At 41.6% G+C, this 23,786-nt stretch overlaps 1 protein-coding gene across 1 annotated transcript in view; it reads right to left on the minus strand.

Moving 5' to 3' along the window:
• MTMR7 (myotubularin related protein 7) overlaps positions 1-608 on the minus strand; it is a 55,034-nt gene extending 54,426 nt beyond the window's left edge. Inside the window, exon 1 of the mRNA XM_049631712.1 lies at positions 451-608. Within this exon, the coding sequence (XP_049487669.1) occupies positions 451-537 (87 nt within the window). The 5' untranslated portion in view covers positions 538-608. The remainder of the gene's footprint in view (positions 1-450) is intronic.
• Positions 609-23,786: the final 23,178 nt, after the last annotated feature.

A 23,786-nucleotide genomic window follows, 5' to 3' on the forward strand; every position in this document is an offset into this window, starting at 1 on the left:
GAAGCCTCTTGGTGACCTTGTGTACCAATCAAGAGTTCAGTGAGTACAGAGAGGAGCTGGTGCCAGACTGCCATCAGAGTCTCTGTGACTTCCCCACTAATCACTCACCACTATAAAAAGAGCTGACAGGAGAACTTGGCCCTGGCCTGCTCTCCCACCCACTGCCTGGCCATGAGGCCACTGGACTTCTCTGAGTTTCCATTTCCTCAAACATTAGGGGAAGGGTTTGTGTGTCGGGGGGTGGGGGAGGTCTCTAAGTTTCCAAACTTTTTGATTCCGGTGCAGGTAGGAAATGTAGCTGGTAATAACCAGGGGAGACTTGCAAATCTACAGATCTATATCTACAAAGAGCTAAGAAATTAAAGGAGATTAAGTCAGTCATGCTAAGCCACGGGAATCAGGAGTTCACTTGGATTAAGCATCTAGATTTCACTAGATGCCTGCACTCACTCGGTAGTCTCTATTCACATCGCTGAGCTGCCAATAATTATTAGGGAGGCCCATTCGCTTGTATTCTTCGCTGAGATCGATCAGCATCCAGCCCTGTTCTCTTTCTTCTTTATCCAGCTTGGGGTTGAATGAAAAGCAGTATAACTCCTCGTATTTCACTGCAAGAAAAGGGAGAATAAAGCCAAATCAAGCTAAGCCAAAACTAGAACCAAATCTCCCCACAAGCAGTCTGTCTGGGCTAGAGTACATCAAGAAGCCAGTCTGGCTCCTGGCCCCTTGGGACACCCTCTCTGGGTAGGTACGCCCACCTCCTCCCGACAACACCATGAAAACCTTGGGACAAACCAACTCAACTTTGCAAACGCTTCTTTCCTTTCAGAAACAAGGACTTCTCCATTGTGTGCTTTCTTTAAAGTTTCTTTGGAAGGCAAACATATTCTCCAGACCATACAAGAAATGGAACTTAAAAATTAATTAAGAATGTATGTATCATTAGACATCAAGAACTCAGTTTATGTATATCAAGCTTGGATTTGGGACGGCTTCTCAGAGGTAGAGAGAGGCCCGGACCACTGCCATATTTTGATGCTCACAATATTCAAAAAAGAAACAGCAATTGAAAGGCTGTGGGATGTAGGGGCACCTGGGAGGCTCAGTCAGTTAAGTGTCTGACTTAGGCTCAGGTCATGATCTCACAGTTCGTGGGTTCAAGCCCCACATCGGACTCTGTGCTGACAGTTCAGAACATGGAGTCTGATTCAGATTCTGTGTCTTCCTCTCTCTCTGCCCCTCCCCCACTCGTGCTCGCACACACTCTCTTTCTCTCTGTCTCAAAAATAAACATTAAAACAAATTTAAAGAAAGGCTGTGTAATGTATTTAAGTGTTTGCCCGGAAAACATCTGAACTTTTAGCAAACACATCAACGTCATAATTACAGTGCTCATACAAAATTCATGGGATTAATAAAAAAATCAATTCATAGTGGCAGGCACCCTGGTCATGAAGGGCAAATTTAAGGATGCACGACAAAACTCTCCTCTCAATTCTGCAAGGATGTCTTTGTCTTTGTGTAACACCCTTTGTGCTTGTGAGCCCAAGCTCCACAGCCTTCCCCATTTAAAGCTAAAATTTGATTTTCTTGCTCCAGTCTCGCCCTGTTGAAAGAAGCATTTAGGCCAGTGCGACTCAACAGAAATGTAATGCAAGCCACACATGTCACTTACAATGCCCTTGAAACCACATTACAAAACTAAAAAGAAACAATGAAATTAATTTTACTAATATATTTTATTGGTAACCCAATATGTGCAAATATGATTTCAATATGTGCGTAATATAGAACTTATTAATATTACATATATCTTGCTTCACAACGTCTTTGAAATTCCATGCCAGCTCCATGTCAAGTGCTCACCGGCCACATGCAGGTGCTGGCTACCATATTGGATAGTGCAGATCCACACATCGCTAGTAAAGAGAAATCATGGCTGATACTAACTAAACCCGTATTTCATTCCAGATTCTGTTCTTAACAAATGTATTAACCTACGATGGGCCTCATTTTCCAGATGAGAAATCTGAGGCAAAAAGTGGTTAAGGAACATCCCCAGGGCCACAGAGCTAATAAATGGGGACTCTGGATTGAAATTAGGCAACCTGGCTGTAGAGTGCATTCTCCAAAGCACACGCACTGCCCGTCTAAGGCAGATCCTTCTCTCTTCTCCCCAGACGGACCACTTTTGTGTCTTTTCTTTCCTTGTTCCCTCCTCTTAACCTTCCTCTTTTTTTCCAATAGCTTTTTTTCTCCTCACAGTTTTCTGAGGTCCCCTCATTTATTCCCTAATCTGTTGATGACATTCAGATATGGATAATTTAACTGCTCTTCAACATGTGTCTGGAGACCCAGTCAAGGACCTCACCACCAGCAAAAGGCCACAGCAACACACAGGCAGCCTAAGATCTAAACTCAGTTTCAGGCTTGTGATTACCATTGAAATGACTCATCTACATGGAAGAAGAAAGATAAGGGTCATATTTTTCATTAGACATGTAGTCTTTCTTGTAAAAAAAAAAAAAAAAGCAAACAACTAGAGTGTACCTGTAAGATAAACTATGTTCTAGTTCAGTTTCTCTTGATATCATATATTCTAAACTTCAAACTTTAGAATACGGATGATTTCAATCAATAAGAAAATACACACCTACAGCTATCTGTACAAACACAGAAGAGATGCTCTCAGTAGGAACTGGTTCTTGTAATCTTAGCTTATTGAGCAGACAGCACAAAAAATTGAGATCCATTTCTGGGAACCAATGGCTCGACACTGACACATCTTTTCCATCTCTCAGTACCATTTTCATGACTCAGGCCTCTGATATCATAATGTTAACCGCAAATGCAATTTGTTTAAGAGGGCAACAGAATCTCTTGAGAAAGCCTCCGTTCCCTCAGTGAAAGCAGAACTTATGAAGACAGGGTTAGTAATGGAAGCTAAGTGCCCTTCGTTAAGTAGTTACAGATAGATGCAAAGGTAGAAGAAGAAAACCAGTGGAGGACAGAGAGTTTTCTATGTATGGGCTCATGCCTGCTGTCATTGGGAGGAGGCAGAGACACGGTACAGAAAGCAGGAATAACTTAAGGCAGACGTGAACAAGACCATTCGTGAATTCTGAACTGGGAGGCATTAGAATGGGTTACCACTAAAACTGTGAAATGTTTTGTGTTATTTTTTTAAGCAAAAGGGTGATCACTCATACCTCCAGCCCGATGTAAGTTAAAATTCTTCACGAGGGCAAAGAAACCCACATTTTTGTCAACCCAAACTCAGTCTTATTAATGTAGGCAAGCTTCTCACACAAAGGCCAGCCCAGGTGAAGCCTTCAGCTGAGGCCTGCCGGCTCTGAGAAGTTATAAAGTACCATTAACACAGATGCAAACTTTACTGAATCGTTCCCATTCACAACGATCTGTTCCACTCACCTCCATCTTCTGCAAAATACGTAGCAGAATTCTTTTTAAGTTTATTTATTCGTTTTTGAGAGAAAGCAAGAGAGGGGCAGAGAGAGGGGACGAGAGAGAGAATCCCAAGCAGGGTCCACAATGTCCGTGCGGAACCCGACACCAGGCTGAAACTCACAAACGTGTGAGATCATGACCTGAACGGAAACCAAGAGTCAGACACTTAACTGACTGAGCCACCCAGGCACCCCTACCTAGCAGAATTCATAGTCATCAGCAAGTAGGCGAGCTAAAAACAAAAGTAGGGCTACAGAAATCTCTAGTCTTTACAGAATGTGAACTGAAAGAACATACCTGCTTCGGAAAAGTCAGATCCCTCATTTCTCACCTTCGTCTCTTAAACCAGACATGTGATACTCCACTGGCTTCTTACACCATAAGGTCTGAGCCGTCACATACAACATAAAAGGTCTTCTGCTGCTAAGTGACAGCAGGTTTCTAAGCCAGGTGCACTGAAGGCCTCTCCCCTACAGCTGCTCCCGTAAGAAGCAAATACCCCACATGTCTTTGCACTGAATGTGCACCTCCAAGCAAAAGAAAAAATTTCAGAAAAAATTATGTAGAAATCATTCGAGCATGTACTTTATTGACCTACTTAAATCTTACAAATGCTAGGCGAAGGCAGATTTGAAGGTTTTTCTATCTATTCAGAAAGAAAAAGGACAATTTCTAAAGTACTACATTAAATTAAGAATGAGTAGCATCGGGGCACCTGGATGGCTCAGTCACTTAAGCATCCGACTCTTGCTTTCGGCTCAGGTCATGATCTCACAGTTCGTGAGTTCAAGCCCCACATCGGGCTCTGTGCTGACAGTGCGGAGCCTGCTTGGGATTCTCTCTCTCTGTCTCTCTCTCTCTGTCTCTCTCTCCCACTCTCTGCCCCTCCTGCAGTCTCTCTCTCAAAATAAATAAATAAACCTACAAAAATAATAATGGATAGCATCTTGGTCATGTTTCTAGGAAAACCAAATTGGTGTTTCAGGACTTGGCAGGTAGCGAACAAGATGCAGGTTTTGACTGACTCTGTGTCGTTTGAGCACAGCTGTTCATCACGTGCCCCTTAACACAGGGAAGCACTCGTCTCTGCTCTCGGTTCCACACCTATTGCTCTCATTGACGCCTTCAGCTCTTAGGTAAGCCCTCTTCCTACTCCCTGGGGAAGATTTACGCCACCAAGTGGCAACTTTCAACTTGGAACCACCAAGCCCACAAATGGCCCAGTCTCTGCACCCCACCTCTGCTCCTTCTCTTCCATAAAAAAGGAAAGGGTGTTCACTCGAGCAGATAAGGCAGCTGTGGGTAAGACAAAGCAATTAGAAAAGGAAGAAAAACAACCTAGTTTGTTGCCCAGGTATCGGGCTAAATGGTTATGAAAACAGAATATTTTAGGGGAAAAAAATGAGGGAAGTATCATGATAGACTAATTGGGAGAAACAAAACGTAACTTAATATTATAATAAAAATACTTTAAAAAGAAAAAGAAAACTTGCAACAACCCATGTAAAACCTGAGTAATACAATTATGTTACTGACTGCTTCCCTTTTGCAAATTTTTTAAAAATTGAAAGGAAAAAACAAACACGAATGGGCATTAGCAGAGTGCGGAGACGGGACTGGGAAGGGGAAAGTTACAGTCATCAGGAGGACACACACTGTGGGGTTTATCAGAACCAAAAGTAACAGTTGAGAGCTAGCCTGCCCCCAGCCTTCCTCTTCATTCAAGGACCTACATGGAGTTGAAAAACCATTTCAAGTGGGGTCAGGAAAGAACACAGCTACTACTGGACTTCGCAGCTTTAGAAGAAAAATAAGGAAGAGGTGCCTGGTGGCTCAGTCCGTCAGACTCTTGATTTCAGCTCAGGTTATGATCTCACCATTCGTGGGTTCGAGCTCTGCATCACGCTCTGTGCCAGGCTTGGGATTCTCCCTCTCCCTCTCTCTCTCTGCCCAACCTCAGCTCTCTTTCTCTCTCTCTCTCAAAAAAAAAAAAAAAAAAATGAGGAGGAGGAAGACGAGGAGGAGGAGGAAGAAGAAGAGGAGGAGGAAGAGGAAGAAAAGGGGGAGAAAGGGGGAGAAAGAGGGGAAGGGGGAGGAGGAGGAGGAGGAGGAAAAAGATGTCTGCTGTCTATTTTCAACCAACAAGTGTTTGAACTAACCACCAGGGCTATGGAGGCTCTTAGTGGAAAAGAACTTCTAGACTCAGAGATAAGTGTTGTCAATAAAAAGAATATTACAACCGCAGATACTGCATAACAGCAGTGACTTAGACTAGGACATAAAAAGTTAAATTAAGCAAATGAGGGGCACCTGGGTGGCTCAGTAGGTTAAGTGTCTAACTTTGGCTCTGGGCATGATCTCACAACTCATGAGTTCGAGCCTCACCTAAGGCTCTGTGCTGACAGCTCAAGAGTCTGGAGCCTGCTTCAGATTCTATGTCTCTCTCTCTCTCTCCTCTCTCTCTCTCTCTCTCTCTCTCTCTCTCTCTCTGTGCCTTCCCTGCTCATACTCTCTCTCTCAAAAATAAATAATAAATATTAAAAATATTTAAATAAAAATAAACTGAGCAAATAAGATGATGTCAGTCATGAGATTTTTTTAAATCATAATAAATGTGCAAAAGAATTGGGGAATAAGATGAACTGGAAAAAAAACACTGTAGTTTAGAAAAAATGGTAAAATAAACAAAGAAGATGGTTCAAATGTTAAGGGACCAACCAACACTAATTGATACAAAAATAAACAGCAGAAACAAATTGGAGGAGAGAAGAAGGCACATGGGAAAAATGGAAGCTCTCTGAGAAACAGGGGTCTTTTCATCTGAAAAATATATATCCTTATTGGTACACTGGATCTATTTTTCATTGGGTCAAACCTTTACTTTAACCTAAATTGTTCTTTATTCAGAATTAAAGAGCTTACTGAATTTGGCTACATTAATTTTTCATTCTTACCAATCTGAATTCACACAAAAGACAAACCAGTAAAAGCTCACTAGATTTTTAGTAGTCTGATGTACCCTTATCCCAGAAATCCTAATTCAGTGAGGAGAGGATCTCATGAGCTCTGAAAATATCTACATCATAGGACTTGACTTAAATGGACTCTGAAACATTTCTTCTTTTGTAAAAAAAAAAAAAAAAAAAAAAAAAAAAAGTTCTTTACAGGACCTTGTAGTTTAGTTGTGTGTCCATAAGGGTAGCTGGAAATAGGTGATTTGTGTTGGTGACTAACCAGAGTAACCAAAGAGAGCTACACGTGCTACTAGGATTCAAAGTATACCACACCCCACCCCACCCCCACACACACCCATTCTGATATACCTAGTGGAGGGGGAAGGTGTATTTTGTAAAAGATCCTGACATAGCTCTGATAAGCCACCCCTACTCCTAGCTGGGACCCCCCCCCCACCTTTCCCTACCTCCGCCCAGATCCGAAAGCCTGCTTCCAAGGTTAAAGGCTGTAACGTGTCCTAATTTTAGCCCTGCCTCTCACATTAAACTGTGAAACTCTCTGGGTTCTATTTCACCTTCCCACACTTATTAAAGTACTATGTTTTATGTAAACTGGCATCTCTAATTCCAGCGTTTCAAAATGCTGGTGGCTTTTTAAAAATCTTCTAAGGTAATGGGTTTAATTCAATTAACTACTATCATTTCCTTTCTTGCTCTTTGGCTGTGTTTAACACCTAACTCCCAAACGCCACCTTTAAGAAAGGATGTGTGTTTTAAAAAGTGAGGCACGCAGAGGTCTTCCTCCCTGGGGGCCCTCACAGTGAGAGTCCTGGCGCTCACTGTCATCACCGGCCAGAGCCCTCACGGCCACTGTCATCTGCCCTTCCAGCCACTCAGCTCTTTCCCAGTTCTCTTGGCTCTTCCTAAATCCCATTAATCCGGTCAGAGCACAAGTATTATCCAGTACACCCATTAATCAGTGACACAGAAATTGCTGGCACACAATTCTCCTCACAATCCCTGCTGCACGCAACCTCACATACATCTTCCCAGAACTTCTGTTCCAATTATAGTGTACCCTCTAAAAAGTTCAACTGCTTTTCTGGCTAACTCTGCAGTTCTCTGCAGCACACGGGGATCAAAGAGCCTCAACCAGCTGCCTTGAAAGGGGAGCGAAGTTGAGGCAAAATGATCAGATTTTGACAGCTCCCTGGCATCATTTTCATTAGACAGCTTTAGTTCTCCATTATCTGCAGATGATACGGTCACATTATCAGAAACGGAGGACCCAGCCAGACCTCTTGCAGTATTGACGATCAAACCTCTTGCCCTGAATCAAAAAGCATTTAGCAAAGGAACTGTAAACACAGATCCCATCTCCCTCATCAGTGACTTTGGTGTGACCCTACCACGGACACTGCTCTTATATAAAAGATTTACTTTTACTGAATTCTCCCAGGAAACTCAGACGTCTATTTCTTGTAGGCAAAAGAACAGCACAACCCATACAAGCCACGTAGAGAGACAAGAGACCCTTCTAGAGAAGTGCACAGTAAGCCGTAAGTGTGAAGACCTCAAGCTGAGAGACTGAACAAGAGAGTAACTAACAGCACCTATGTTTCAAATCAACTAAACGTTCTGCCCACAACACTTAAGGAGGTTTCGTTTAAGAGAACCAACATATCCACATGGTGAATATAACTGATGTTAACAAAGGTCCAGTTATACCAACCTTGGGAAACATACATCACCATCAAGAAGCAATAGAAACCAAACCTTGAGGGGTGCCTGGATGGCTCAGTCAGTTAAGCGTCCGACTCTTGGTTTTGGCTCCCATCATTATCTCACAGTCCGTGAGTTCAAGCCTTGGATCGGGCTCTGTGCTAACAGCATGGAGCCTGCTTAGGATTTTCTCTCTCTGTCTCTGTCTCTCTCTGTCTCTGCCCTTACCCTGCTCTCTCTCCCTCTCAAAATAAATAAATAAACTTAAAAAAAAAAAAAAAAGAAACCAAACCTTGAAAGCCCCAAGAGGGGAAAGTGCACTGGAACTGTTTGACATCAATGCTTTCCATACAAAACAATGTGTCAGTTTACCTTAGGCTTTAAGCAAGGTGGCTTGATCATCATAGTATGGGAAGAGCATCATTCTAAGATGATTTCACTCCAAAGGGAAAACATGCTCTAACCCTTCTGCCAAGATAAAGTGAATACTGACAATAATGAAAGACGTTCATATAGTAAACAACTCAGGGGGAACCCCTAAAAGGCAGTGAATCATTCAGAATTCTTGGCCTCATCTGAGGACTGGGATAACATATAATTCCTACAACACCATAATTCTTTTTATTTTTTTAATTTAATTTATATTTTTTAATTTACATTCAAGGTAGTTATCATATAGTGCAACAACGATTTCAGGAGTAGATTCCTCCATGCCCCTTACCCATTTAGCCCACCCCCCCTCCCACAACCCCTCCAGTAACCTTCTGTTTGTTCTCCATATTTAAGAGTCTCTTCTGTTTTGTCCCCCTCCCTGTTTTTATATGTATTTCTTGAACATGATTTGTGAACTTGAGAGTGTGCACATATGACACGCAGAGGTCCTCCGCCCTACCTGGCCGAGCAAGGCGTATGAGAGAGATGTACACATCATGGCAGTCTCTTTCCTGCGGTATGATGAGCTGTAACAGCTGAAAGTTCTTGCAGCGAATCAGCAGAGGGCACCCAGTAGCGGCTGTTGCCTGTTTTTCAATGGTGGAAATCTGACTGTGAAGAATCTACGACCAAAAGTTATGTGGATAAGCTAAGCACAAGTAAGTGATAAATGAGCAAGAAATAACACAGATCTCTGAGGCACACAGACAAGAACCACTCCCCAGTCTTTATCTAGCTCAATGCCTGCACTCAGATGACAAAACTGAGATGCTCTGGGAAAGATCGGTCTAAACCTACCATTTTTTTTTCATTACCAAGCCTTCTGCTATCCGGGCTAAGTATTTGGAGCAAAGTACTCAGCATCTAATTTTGTACAAGACCAGGTAAGGGAACACTGGTGGTCAAATGCTGAATGCGCTTACCAGCTAAAATTAAATAAGGTCATGAGAAGTTAGTAAAATAAACCTTGCAATCGACAGAAGTTAGAGATGGCCCCGCTGGGAGGTGCCACCATGCTCCTAAATTCCACATGGAATGCTCAAGTTCAATAGCAACTTGAGACTGTTGTTTTCTAAGCTGCCGGTGGCCAAGTAGGCTGCAGAAGAGATTTATGTTAAAGAAAATCATGCTGAAGTACATCTCTCTGGTGTTTTGCCGGGAGGGGGTCTCTGCCCCACCCTCAATGGCAGCATTCGTAACTTTTTGTTGTTGTTGTTCGAGTACAGCTGACACACACACTGTTACATTAGTTCCAGGGGTACAATATAGCGACTCGTCAGCTCTACACATTATACTGCGTTCACAAGTGTAGTTAGGATCCGCCATCATTCTTCCCCGCTAAGTAATGCCTGCCCCCTTCTGCTCAAAATGCAACATCTATGCAATACAGAACAGGGAAAAATCTACAATTCAGGGATTCTGGTTCCAGTCATAATGTCCTGGTCGGGTGGTTATATAAAATAAGAGGTATCGAACAGTCTCATTATTAAGTAGCAGAAATACCTGCCAAGAGGACTCTTCCCTAGCTTTTCTTTTCTTCTCTTTTGAATTATCAGAAAAGTGGAGACAATATAATAAAATGACTAAACGGCCTGCACAACTGGAACCTACAGATAAAATGTATTGCAAATAAAGCACTACATAAATGTTGTATCTGGCACTGATTATTCTCGAATGTCTACTTAACAGCTGTGACATGAAGCATTTATATCTCTGGCTATTTCTGTCTTTGATGATGTTCAAATAATTAGTGTTTACAATGAATAAGTAGATCAAGTGGATTCGACTCTGTGCAGAAAAAAGCAAAGCTGACCTTCCAAAAACAGTTCTCTGAACACCCAAGGCCAAAAGCCCACCCACCTCACCCTGAGGCCAAACAAAAGAATGGAGGATCAAACTTGTTACATTAAACAATAGAAAACACATAAAGCCAAAAATAAAGACTGCATACCCATGTTTCTTTTCTGGTGTCAGGTGCATTTTCCACGAATATTACATGAGTAGCCGTCAAATACAAAGTACCTAGGGCTGCTTTTTTAGAAGATATTCGATCTACCAAGCGGACATTTTCGACCTAGAGAAATCATTTTGACAGAGTTATGATAAAGCAAAACACTATTCATCAAGATTAACAGTAAGTAGGTAATCCTGTGTTTAATCCAAAATATAATTTTGAGAACTTTCCCCCTTTACTTAGACCTCAGACATGTTTCTGTATATCAAAAGATTAAAATTCACCAATTACTTAAAATATAATTTTAAGTGTACCACAGATTTATAGACCTGTTCTTTAAGAATACCCTTTCCGTATTTTAAGTAAGTCAGCATTTTTAATTCAGTATATAATTCTAATTTAAAGCAGGATGTGTATGCATCAAAGTTCTGATTTTTACAATAACCATGTATGAATTATGCCTATTAAAAGGACAGTAATGTATTTCCCTATGTATTTCTCCATAGTAGAAATGGCCTCAAAGCAGTTTGCTTCCACATAAACTAGCAAGAAAATCACATATGGGAGCAAAAAGTATCCAAGGAATGTGCTGCATGTTTACAAAGAACACCTATCAAATTAAGATGCTCACTTTCATTTATAATAAAATGTCTCTAATAAATGGAAGTTTTACCACCGACCTTCGAATGGTTAAAGATTTCTGGAAACAATTTTTATCAAGTATACCTCTCATAAGCAGAGCAGCTTCAAGGATATGTGCAGTGGGATCATTCCAGCATGAAATAGAATGGAAATTCTAAGACAACCTCTACAGGGCAATAAAACCTGAAGGAACTATGACTAACAAGCAGAGACACCACAACCACCCGATGCACATTCCTGTAATGATGGCAGCTTGGCAATGCCACTTACTACTTCCCAGGATCAACCTTCTACAGACACTGGCTCAGCTCTCACCCCCCAAGTCAGGATGGTTACTCGATTCTGTGAGGCAGCTTCAGGAACTAGTAAATCATATTGGCTCCAGTCTTCAGTCTAAAATGGACGCTGGGGCCCTGCTGTATTTGGGGAGCACAGAGCTTCCCAGCTGCTCCAGGGAAGACCTAGACCTAGGGGGGTACCAGACCTAACAATCACTCCTCAGGACACCCAAGTCAAACAGCACTCGAGACGCTCCATTGCCCCACTCTTCTCTGAGCCCTGGAACCAAACCAGCCTTCCTACCCTACTTCTTCCCAGTTTTCATTCTTAAATAAAGAATGAGGTATTTAAAATATTCTTTTATTCATACGATTTAGCCAGAGGTGGTGGCATGAGTCCTGAGGCCTTGTGAAGGCCTATGGATGTTAAAGATGCTAGTTCAACAACAGGGTCTTAACCGACCAGCTCATAGTTGTAAAAAGTATTTCTTCTGTTACTCTGTTACTGATATGCTCCACATTCTTTTTTTTTTTTTTAATTTTTTTTTTTTAACATTTATTTATTTTTTGAGACAGAGAGAGACAGAGCATGAACGGGGGAGGGTCAGAGAGAGAGGGAGACACAGAATCTGAAACAGGCTCCAGGCTCTGAGCAGTCAGCACAGAGCCCGACGTGGGGCTCGAACCCACAGACAGTGAGATCGTGACCTGAGCCGAAGTCGGACACTTAACCGACTGAGCCACCCAGGCGCCCCTCTTTTTTTTTTTAATTAATTAATTAATTAATTTTGAGAGAGAGACAGCACAAGCCGGAAGGAGCGGGGGATGGGGGCAGAGAGAATCCCAAGCAGGCTCCACTCTGTCAGCACAGAGTCCAATGGGGGGCTCTAACCCACGAATTGTGAGATCGTGACCGGAGACGAACCCAAGAATCGGATGCTCAGCTGACTGAGCCATCCAGGCACCCCTGATATGTTCCACATTCTTCCACTTGGTTATTCCTCATTGTATCTCTTTTGTAAATGGTCTTCATATCATTGGTTTACTTTCCTACTAAGTGATCATCGTTTCTTATGTATTCATAAAAATTGTTTACATTAATAAGGATAGTAGCCTACAGCCTAATTTTTATTTGTGTGTTTTACAATTTCCTCTTTACCCAATTCTTTTACTGCTTCTAGTCATTTTTTTCAGTGAAGTCTCTTGGATGCTCCTTGGTAGACAGGAATCTTTTCTGGTAATAATTTGTTTCTTCTTTTCTGATATTCATATATCTTTTCCTTTCCTTGTTTCATGGCATTAACCAGAAACTTCGACTAATACTAAATAGCAGTGACAATAGTCACTCATGTTTTCATTTCTTTTTTTTTTTTTTTTTTAGTAACATCTTTATTGAGACTTAATTCACATTCCATATAATTCACCTACTGAAAGTGTGCTGGTCAGTGGTTTGTAATATATTCACAGCCTTACGCAACCATTACCACAATCAATTTTAAAACATTTTCATCACCCAAAGAGAAACGCTGTACCCACTAGCAGCCACTCTTCATTTCTTCCCCAACCATCAACCTACTTTCCATCTCCAGGGATTTGCCTATTCTGGACAGTGCATATAAAGAGAACCCTACAGTATGTTGTATTTTGTGATTGGTTTCCTTCACTTAGCATCATGTTTTCAATCCATGTTTCAATCTAAGTTGATCCATGTAGAATATATCAGTACTTCATTTCCTTTTATTGCCAAATAATATTTCATTATATAGATATGGATATGTCACATTTATATCTCTCCACTTGTCAGTTGATGGACATTTGGGTTGTTTCTACCTTTTGGTTATTATGAATAGTGCTGCTTTGAACATTCTTGTACAAGCTTTTGTGAGGAAATTCATTTTCATTTCTCTTGGGTACACACAGGTACACGCACACACACACACACAATACACACACACCTAGGAATGGAATTACTATGTCATACGGTAACCCTGCTTAACATTTTTTTTTCTGCTTAACATTTTAAGGAACTCGCACATTATTGTCCAAAGCAGGTGTACCATTTTACATTCCTATTACCAATGTACGAAGGTTCCAATTTTTCCACATCTTCGACAACACTTTTTATAATCTTTCTTTTTTACTACATCCATCCTAGTAGGTAAAAGAAAGCATCTCATTGTGATTTTGATTTGCATTTCCCTGACGATTAATGATGTTGAGCATCTTTTCATGTACTCCTCTGTTTTTAATGGAAACACTTCCAATACTTCACCACTGAGTTTGATGATTTGTTTTATCACATTGTGGAAGTGACCTATTCTTAGTTTACTAAGAATTTTGATTTTTGAACATCAGGAATGAACAGTGTGCTTTCTAAATACATATTTGGATGAATATTTTGTTTTTACTTTAGTCCTATATAACCAGTAATAGCAATACATTTCTTAATCTTGAAAGAAGTCTTGGATTCTTAGAAATGGTGTTTTAACTTTTCTTATATTTTACCACCTATAACCGTTTTGTTTTCTGTTATGTCTTTGCATCTGTGCTTTTAAGGGAGACTGACACGTACCAGCCTATTTGTTCTACTTTTATCAGGTGAATTCACCATGGTTATGATGACACTCATTAATCTGGAAGATTAATACACAACAACTTACTAATCATTTTTTGAAGCAAATACAGGCACTTCTTTATACATAAATAATTCTTTAATTATTCTTTCAATTTCTTATGTGGTTATGTATCGACTCAACGTTACCTTTTTAAAGATTTTTTTTTTTTTTTTTAGGGGCGCCTGGGTGGCGCAGTCGGTTAAGCGTCCGACTTCAGCCAGGTCACGATCTCGCGGTCTGTGAGTTCGAGCCCCGCGTCAGGCTCTGGGCTGATGGCTCGGAGCCTGGAGCCTGTTTCTGATTCTGTGTCTCCCTCTCTCTCTGCCCCTCCCTCGTTCATGCTCTGTCTCTCTCTGTCCCAAAAATAAATAAAAAAAAACGTTGAAAAAAAAAAAATTTAAATAAGATTTTTTTTTTTTTTAAAGTAATCTCTACACCCAACGTGGACCTTAAATTCACAATCCTAAGATCAAGACTCACATGCTCCACCGACTAAGCCAGCCAGGTACCCCTCAGTGTTACCATTTTTTACTAAATCTCATTTTGACATCTATTTTCTTCACAAGTTATCTTCTAATTGCGGTTGCCAAATTCTCATAATCTTTTAATTCCTACCTACGGATGAATCCCTCCCTCTTAATCCTTTCTCTCATTCCTAAATTGTGAATTGTTTTTACCTTCTTGTGATTAGATAGGCAAAGGGTTTTCTTCAAAGTAACAGGTCTTGGATTTATAGATTTAATAACTTTTTTCTGTTTAATTTCTGCTCCTTTGTTAGTAATATTGCAGCTTTCCTTGGTATATCACGTGGCTTTGTTTCTTTGTTCATTTCTAAACTCTCAGGTTTAAGAGTCCACTCATTGTCATTCTTTTTATTTAATAACAAGCCTTTAAGTCCAATCATTTCCCTCCAAGTAAATCTTTGGCTGCACCTTATGAGTTTTATTTGTAGTAGTATTCTTCTTCCTTTCCAGAAGAGTCTAAAACTGCATTTTTTTTTATTGCTTCTTTGACCCAGGAGTATTTAAGGAGATTATTTTTCAACTCCCACAAGATCAGATTATTTTATTTAAACTGTTGTCGTTAAAGGCTCTATTCTGAACTAACTACAAGAAGTATCTTATGGAAGAGAGTTGTGGGAGAAGAAAAGCAAGGGGATTTATTATTTTTGGAACACTTCTATGGGAAAATACTGATTTGCATGCTAAAATATAAGTACCTAAATTAAGTGGAGGTTCAGGGGTGACACATCAGTTAGCAGTATCTAAATACGGAATGTAAATAATTTTCCCTGCCCTTCAGACTATGGAGACAAAACTTTATTGGGATGATCATGTGGAACATAGGATAATATTCTGAGGCAAAAATATTTAGTATGGATTATTCTCTCCATAGAAGTGAAGGAAGCTATACCACTTAGATTATTTTTAGAAAACCTCGGTGAAACAGAATGAGGTTGACAGATGGTGGCAGATTAGAATACTTAATGAGATTTTTTCTGTGTCTTTTTGTTAACTTTGGCTGCTGTTGCAGGAAAATTACATTTCAAAATTTGGCAACAGTTCTTAAAGGTCCCATCACTGTTAAAAGTAATTTCGAAGTACAGGGAGAAAAAAAGAAACAAAAAAAAACAATGAAGGAAACAAGATGAGCCTAATTTCCCAGTGATCTGTAACAACAAAATAAATGAGCAATAAAAATTAAAATTCAGTTGTCTGAGAAATTCTGTGATGGGGAGGGCACTGCTCAGGGGGCCATCACATGGTTTATGCTAAGATAGCCAGAACATTCTTGACTGGAACTCTAGCGTCAGTCAACTGTAGATCAAATGAAACAAATCTTAAGAGTTTGGGCACCATCCTGACAACCCACTGGTTCAATAACTCTGCCCCACTGTTCAGCTAAGTTAATTCTATCTTATTTAGACATGTTATAAGCTGTATGGTAATAAGGCCTATTTCGTGTCTGGACCGACAGGACTCAGGAGACTACCAGCTTCTCTGGACAAAGTTGTTACAATTCATTTGTGTGCTCCCAGGAACACCATGTTTAAGAGACACTAGGTATTCATGCTCTGTGAACAGTAGTTCATCTATGCAAAACATCTGACAGTGTATCATTAATCCTTGGGTGTGCATTTTTCGCATTCTGACATTTCTGAAAACGGAATATGTCTTACGGTTAATGGGTAAGAAACAATTGTGTCATTTTAAGTGACAGTGCTTCTGCCTTTCTTTTTGAGATACAACATCTTGGTGCATTTTGTCATCTCTAATGTCTTGGATTTGCTGAAGTGCAGTTAAGTTTGTGGTCACTGACACATAAGTGATGCTTGAAACCATGAGACCCAAAGAGGTTACCCAGGAGAACATGCAGAGTGAGAAAAGAAGAAATCTGAGGAAATCCAACCTTTAAAGTTCTGATACAAGGCGATGAATCAGAAAAACAAACTAGACAGGAATCCACACGGAGGAGGAAAGTCAGGAGATCGTGCGGTCATGGAAACGTGCAGCGGAAATGGTTTAAGAGAAGGGAAGTGTCCATTCCCAGGGTGGCTGAGACATCAAGTAAGGCAAGACGTGTAAAATGCCCAATGGGCTCAGTAACGTGGAAGACGCTGGTAACCTGAGCAGGCGTGGTCCTGGGAGCACGGAGATCTGGGAGCCGTAACACAGCAGCAGGAGGAGTGAACTCCACAGTAGTTGAGAAAGTAGAGACTCTCCTTCTTGTAGAAGGAAGGATGGGACCAGGCAGAAGGCACAGCGGGATAGCCTGACCACTGGGACGCCATCCTCCAAAGCACAGGAGGAGCCTTCCAGAAGCAACCGGCATGTCAAGACATGTTAAAGAAAGAATCTTGTTGTGTTGCCAAAGAGGGGGCATCTGGAGTTGTGATACACACAGGAAATATCAACAACTCCCATTAGGGGTTGAGAGAACTTGAGAGGAGTTCAGAACTTGAGAGAAATACATTTTTTTACGTTTATTTTAGTTATTTATTTTGAGAGAGAGAATGAATGAATGAATGAATGAATTCCAAGCAGGCTCCGCACTATCAGTGCAAAGTCTGACACAGGGCTCAAACTCAGAGACTGTGAGACCGTGACCTGAGCTGAAATCCAGAGTCAGATGCTTAACTGACTGATCCACCCAGGCACCGCACGAGAAACACATTTTAAAGGATCAGAAAAAGAAGATGAGGCTCATTGGGCAAGGATTCATTTATCCTGCTAATACTGAAGTCTTCCCCAATCCTATAAAGGATTCTCCCTGAGCTTTTAAAAATGGTCTTTTTTTAAAAAAATTATGAAACGTACTTATTTACATAATGTTCAAAGATTCAGAAGTATAGAAGGAAGGGAAGAAAATCACCCATAGTCCCATAATCCAAACACAAGCACTTTTAATCTTTCAGTGTATTTTAGACAATATTTATACCTCATTTTAAGCATTATTTGATTAGGTAGTGAAGGGCCAGAAGAAATAATCGCAGGGACAGGAAAGAAAAGTCTCATCTCAGTCTTTTGCTTTCCTGAACCTCGCCTTTGCCCCAGATCTTCAGGAGCGTTGCTATGCACCATGATGTGTTGGTGGGCTGGGCGGGGGCTGTGTAGCTAGACCTGGGGCAGGTTGTAATTCTGCGCAGCAGGGGCAGGGAGCATAGACGCATGAGCCGATGCTGAGACAACCTCGGCCCTGACTCCCTCGGTGGGAGCAGGGAGTGGGGGCCGGAGGGGACTGTGGAAATGCAAACCTCCATGGGAATTGGCAGAAATTCCAGGGAGAGTTTTGGACTTCTGAAGGGAAAAGAATGGGAGTGTTCAAAATAGCCTTCCCGATAGTTCATGGATCAGGCCAATCTCAGCTGTCATTTGGTTTATGTCAAAAATTACCAAAATAATAATAATAAAAATAATAAATATTTTTAGAGTACTTACTCTATTGCCATGAATTGGGCTGTCCCTTTGCAGAAGTGACTTCAGTTAATCCCCACAGTAACCCCATAGGTTAGGTCCTTACATAATCCCCAGTTCACAGTTACTGGGGACCAGTTTCCCCAGGCCACTCAGGCGATCTGCCGAGCCAGAGCCCAAGTTCATTGTTCATCGAGGCTGTGGGCACCAGTGAATGCCTCTGAGATCATTTTAGTCCTGTTCTTCAAAATTAATATATGTTGGATGATCGATACACGATTATTTTAACCAATTTTATACATGAAAATTAGTATCTGAAAATTGAGGGCTTTAAGACAAAATTAAACTATAAAACCATATTCACAAGAATATTCTTGTGAATCAGCATATTCTTTGAGATAAACCCAAAGACGGACACCGTGTGCAGGGAATACAAGGGTCCCAACGTGGGCCTGAGGAGGTTTTCCGCGTTTTCAGGACGAATACAAAACAGACTACAGAACATCCAATCCCATCCAACAACATGCCTGTGTGTAGCACCAGGTTCAGCCGTAAGAAGAACAAAACGGTGAATAAGAGTGAGCCTTTGTCTGTCCTTACAGGCTCAATGGAAGAGACTGTGCCCCAGTTTAACAGCCTTTTCATTCCCATCCCTGCTCTGCTGGCTTTAGATTGAGGGAGGAAAAAAGATTTCATCAGTTTTTCTAGGCCAAGGCTGAAAAGCTTCAGTGACAACCCTGGGCCCTACCACGTCGTCAGTGCCAGGTCCGAAACAGGACACCCGGATGCAGAACACACGTCCGGCTCGGTCCTTCCCTCGCCGCCTGGGGATCCGGGGGACCTTGTAAATCGCTGAGACGCGGAGCCTCTCTTCAGCAAGTCTCCATCACACCATCTAATTTCAATTTTGATAGAATACGAGCTTTTCCCTTCTCCCATGCAGGTCGAATATTGCATTGTGGAACATTCTGGATTCTCAGAATCGTATCAAACTATCCGCAAAAGTAAAGCTGCTCTGCAGGACAAGAAGTCCACGGTGTGGGGTAGGATGACCTTTTATTTAAAGACAAAAGAAAGGCAAATGGCACCAGCCACCAGCTTTGCTTGGGCCAAAGACCACATGAATTAGGCTGAAGGTCACTGCCAACCGCTTGGGGGAAGAGACCCAGAGGTTGCTGAACAGGGAGAAATCTAAATGCCTGAAGTAGCCAAAACCTAGGACAAGTTTATGTTCTAATCTAAGAAAAGCAGCTAGATAAATAGTTTGTCGTGCTAAATTTGGTATCATGACATTTTCTAGCTCTACCAACATGAAAAAGTATTTGCGAGTCAGGAGGCCTGGGCTCTGGTGCTCGTTCTGGTTTGGGAACTGAACTGCTGGGCACAGGCAGTTTACCGCCCGTCTCTGAGTTCTGACTTCTATAAGGGACCCACAGAGCATGTGGTGTCTTTCTCGAACAGGCTGCTGTGATAACTCAGCGGTACTGCTACTTTACAGACAGGCCGGAAAGCACACGAAACAGGGACTGAGAAAATATATAAAATAATGACACAATATTAAATTCTCCAGAAATTCAGCCAGTCACATGGCTGGCCAACAAAACTCTTGTGATTTCCTAAGGGGAAAAAAGCACCAGCTCGGCACCAACACCCAATGTCTGGGGCCCAAAGGAGAGAGGTGAACGCACCAAGCCCAAGCGCAGTGCCCGCTAGCCTGGGGGAGCAGCCACCGGGGCCCCAACAGGCTCTTTTCTGGTCTCCAGGCTCCTGGAGAATCTCCCCTTTCCTCTTTTTGGGGTCTTAGCACCTGGCTGCCTGGGAAGCTTGGAGGACTTGGTAAGGCTTCCTGGGTTATTTCTACCTCTGATAATTCAGTATCATTTGGTTTTAAGTCTGAATGAATGAAGTATCTTATCGTAGTGTTTAAATCTTTTTTTAATGTTTATTTATTTTTGAGAAAAAAAGAGAGACAGTGTGAGCAGCAGAGGGACAGAGAGAGAGGGAGACACTGATTCCAAAGCAGGCTCTAGCTCTGAGCTGTCAGTACAGAGCCCGACCCAGGGCTCGAGATCACCAACCACGAGATCATGACCTGAGCCAAAGTCAGACGCTTCACCACTGAACCATCCAGGTGCCTCTCTTACTGTAGTGTTTAAAAGAAAGTACTTTAGTGGCCATTCTTTAACAGGTGACATCAGATTGCATCTTTGTTAAACTATTATATTTAATTGTAATGCTCATAAAATCCTTTAAGATAAAGTGAAAGAAAACATTATGTAAAATGTATCTTTACAACAGTATGCCAACCTAATTTCCGAAAACATAATATTTTAAAATCTTTCGATCTAGCCACCCATTTTTTACAATCTTTAATGGTGACATTCAGGCTACACAGCATACAGACCAAGCTGGCTTCTAATTACCCACCCGTCAAATTCCCACATCACTGGTCAGAAAGTAGCCAGATGACAAGGCGGACTTGTGCAGAGACCAAACTTGAGGCCTTACTAAGCTAAGAGTCAAGGCAGAATTCATCTTTCCTAAAGGGTTCATCCACTGTAAGCAACATGCCATATGAGCCACAAACTGTGAAGATGTACAACACAAAAATGTGCACTATTACTTCAGTGTGAAATACACAATAGTTAATGGAGGTCTATCACATTGTGCAGTGATTAGCACAGTGACTAGGAGTGGTGGCCAGAGTCCCACTGCTGAGACATGGAAGCTCCCGGGTTGGGGAGCCACCCCTGGGCATCCACAGTCCTGGGCACAGAGGTTGCCCCAGCTTTAAGCAGTGCCTACTCCCTTGCTTCCCCACTCACTAACTGCTGAGAATCACAATCAGGCCAATGCAGGGCTACTGTTCCAGAAGAACCAATAAAGAAGGAAGCACAATTATAGAAGATTCCTTTCAACTTATCCCTTGAGCAGAGGGAGTGAAAGGAGGAAGGGTAATTATAATAACAGCAACACTACAATTTAATGAGCAATTAGCAGGTGCCAGATATTGTGCTAAGTGTGGTGCATATGCTATTTCTAACCCTAACTGAAAGGGAGACATGGTTATCCCATCTAAAAATGATAAAACAGAAGCACATGAAGGGTAAAGCAACTGCCCATGGACTCACAGCTGGAGAGTGGCAGAGCCAGATTTTAAACCAACAGTATGTGACCCCCACGTCCACTTCCCTAGGCCTCTCCTGTACTATACCTCTTCGGCCCAGCCCTAATATTGTACATTAAGGAAAGGCATCATGGCCCAAAGCCTATCCTCCATTTTCCCTAAAATTTTAATTAGAGAGTTACAGAGTTAATAAGTAAAAAGCTCTCAATAAAGCTGAAGCATTTTCGATGGAGAGCAGCTTGGTTGGCCATTTTAAGGCTGCCTGTTCACTCCATCTCGTCTGGAGGAGCCAACCAACCGTGGTCCTATGGTCATTACAGCTTGGAAAACCTGGTTCCCCAAGGGGTCCCAGGACTAGCCGGACAAAGTCTTGAAGTGAGTATTGGCATACTTCAGGTGCTACGGAGTAATGATGTCCTGCGGCATGAGGAGAACCATTTAAGAAATCAAGTTCTACTTCTTCCAGCCAGCCATGCATTAATTATGGAAATGTCCACCCTATTAGAAAATTTCAATGGTTTTATTTATGGGCTATCTCCCTGTGTTGCCAAGTAAGATGTTTTAAGTTTGAAGCCAGAGCTCCAGGATAATGAATGATCCCACCCATAAGTAGGTACATGTGTGAGGGAAGAAGAAAAAAAGTGTATACCTCAGAGGTTATTAATAAACAGTAAGGGATAAACAAATCCATAAGAGAGACTTTGGAGATGTCATTCTTGCTCCCACTGAATGTTCACCTCATGTCTGCGACTTCATTTCCCCGGTTAAAGTAGTGGTAGCGACAGAATACACAAGAAAGGTGGACGGCATGGTTAGAGTTGCCAAGTACCTTGACAAAGAAGAAAAAGTGAAGCAATAAAACATTCTTTGGACCATTTAGAGTTGCTATAATCTCTTAAACAGAAGAAAAAGCATTCAATTTTTCCACCTTAAAAAGAAGCACTTCTAATACTCTATTTGAAATTTGCTGTGAGAGTAGATCTTAAAAGTTCTCATCACAAGAAGAAAAAATCGTAACTATATGAGGGGGTAGATGTTAACTAGACCTGTTGTGATAATCATTTTGCAATATGAACACGTATCGAATCACGATATTGTACATCTGAAGCTAATACAATGTCGTATGTCAATTCTATCTCATACACCTGGAAAAATTAAATCCTATTGTAAAATATCACCTAAGAAACTTGTTTGCAAAAAAATAAAATACAAAGCACTTTTTTTCCCTGACATAAAGTTGTTTAAATAAATAATAAGGGATAGTCACGAAGCTTTAGGAGTTTTCTAATCCAGCCATTTGATAGAAAAATCACGAACACTAATCCTTCTCCCCAAAGACAGATTTAATCTGTTTAAAACTATAAAACCAACGAAAGTCTTTTCCCAGGACCATTTTATTCAGAGGTCAGATATTGGAGAAAAACTAAGAGCAAAAATCACAAAGCACAGTCCAAGAAAATATATGACATGTAAGCAGAAGACATAGTTGTACATTCTGCCCTTCATAAAACCCGTATCTTTTATATAACACAGAGGCAAATACTGGGGGGATACACACGTTGAGACTGCATAAAAATAATCCTATTTCCAAGCTGCCTAAAAATGTGTCCTGCTGTGAAGCTGAATGGTTTCTTAAAACAGAGTTAATATAGTCAGATACAACACAAGGCGAGGTTCCTATGAAAGAACCCCATGAATATTAGACAGCTGCCATCCATCAGCTTTTAATTTAATTACGCCCTTTTGATTTAATTGTTATTAACTTGTTGAGCATCTACACTGCACCAAGCACCCAGACTATTTACCAAAGGATATCTAATTAGTAACACTGCCTGCAGATTATATGACTTCACCTCTGTCAGGAATCTTCTACAACCAAGAGAGAAAAATCTCAACCTCATATTGCTTAAGCCAAAAGAAATCTGACTTAAGTGTGCATCCATAAGTATCTGTGGTGAGGCTGGCTTCACACTGGCCAGGGGTTCAAAACACCCAGCCCCTCGTCCTCATCTCTCAGTGGTCTCCCTCTGTGGGCTCTTGGCTCTCTGCTCACGGGGGCTCCAGCGATCCAACCCCACCTCCCACCACACCCATGACCAGTGAGAAAAAGCACCAAAGACCCTAACAAAGACTCATTGCCTTTCACTGGGTCCTTAAGCTCTGTAATAACATGATTTTGGCTGGATCTGAGGTACAAGCCACACCACAAACACAGGGACTGACAAAAGAGTAGGCATGGCCCTGAGAGGGAGAGGTGAGAACTGATGGTGACCAGCCAAGGCCAGCACATGTCCACCACACGACCTGTTCCCAGGACTGTCACCTAAGCAGTCATCCTACTGCACACTCTTTCATGTCACCCCATATTCAAAACCGCAGGAGCTCCCCACTGCTGCTGGGCAAAACCTTCCACAGCCTGGCCCCTTCTTTAAAGCAGGTTCCCTTTTTAATACCCCAAACCACTGCTGGTATCATATGACAGATGCCATTGATTATTCTCCAAAGATACACTGACCTACTAGAGTCTATGCATGTAAAGGTAATTCTTCCTCGAATTTCTTCCTCTACCACCTAGCCTGTGTGGCTCACATCTTCAACCTCCCTCCCCAGGTAGCAACTTCTCTCTAGGCAGAGCCAATTTCAACCAGGCTAACTGAAGAGAGTTCAAATTTGAAAAGAA

Source organism: Panthera uncia, chromosome B1 (assembly GCF_023721935.1).
Source record: "Panthera uncia isolate 11264 chromosome B1, Puncia_PCG_1.0, whole genome shotgun sequence".
Lineage (NCBI taxonomy): Eukaryota > Metazoa > Chordata > Mammalia > Carnivora > Felidae > Panthera > Panthera uncia.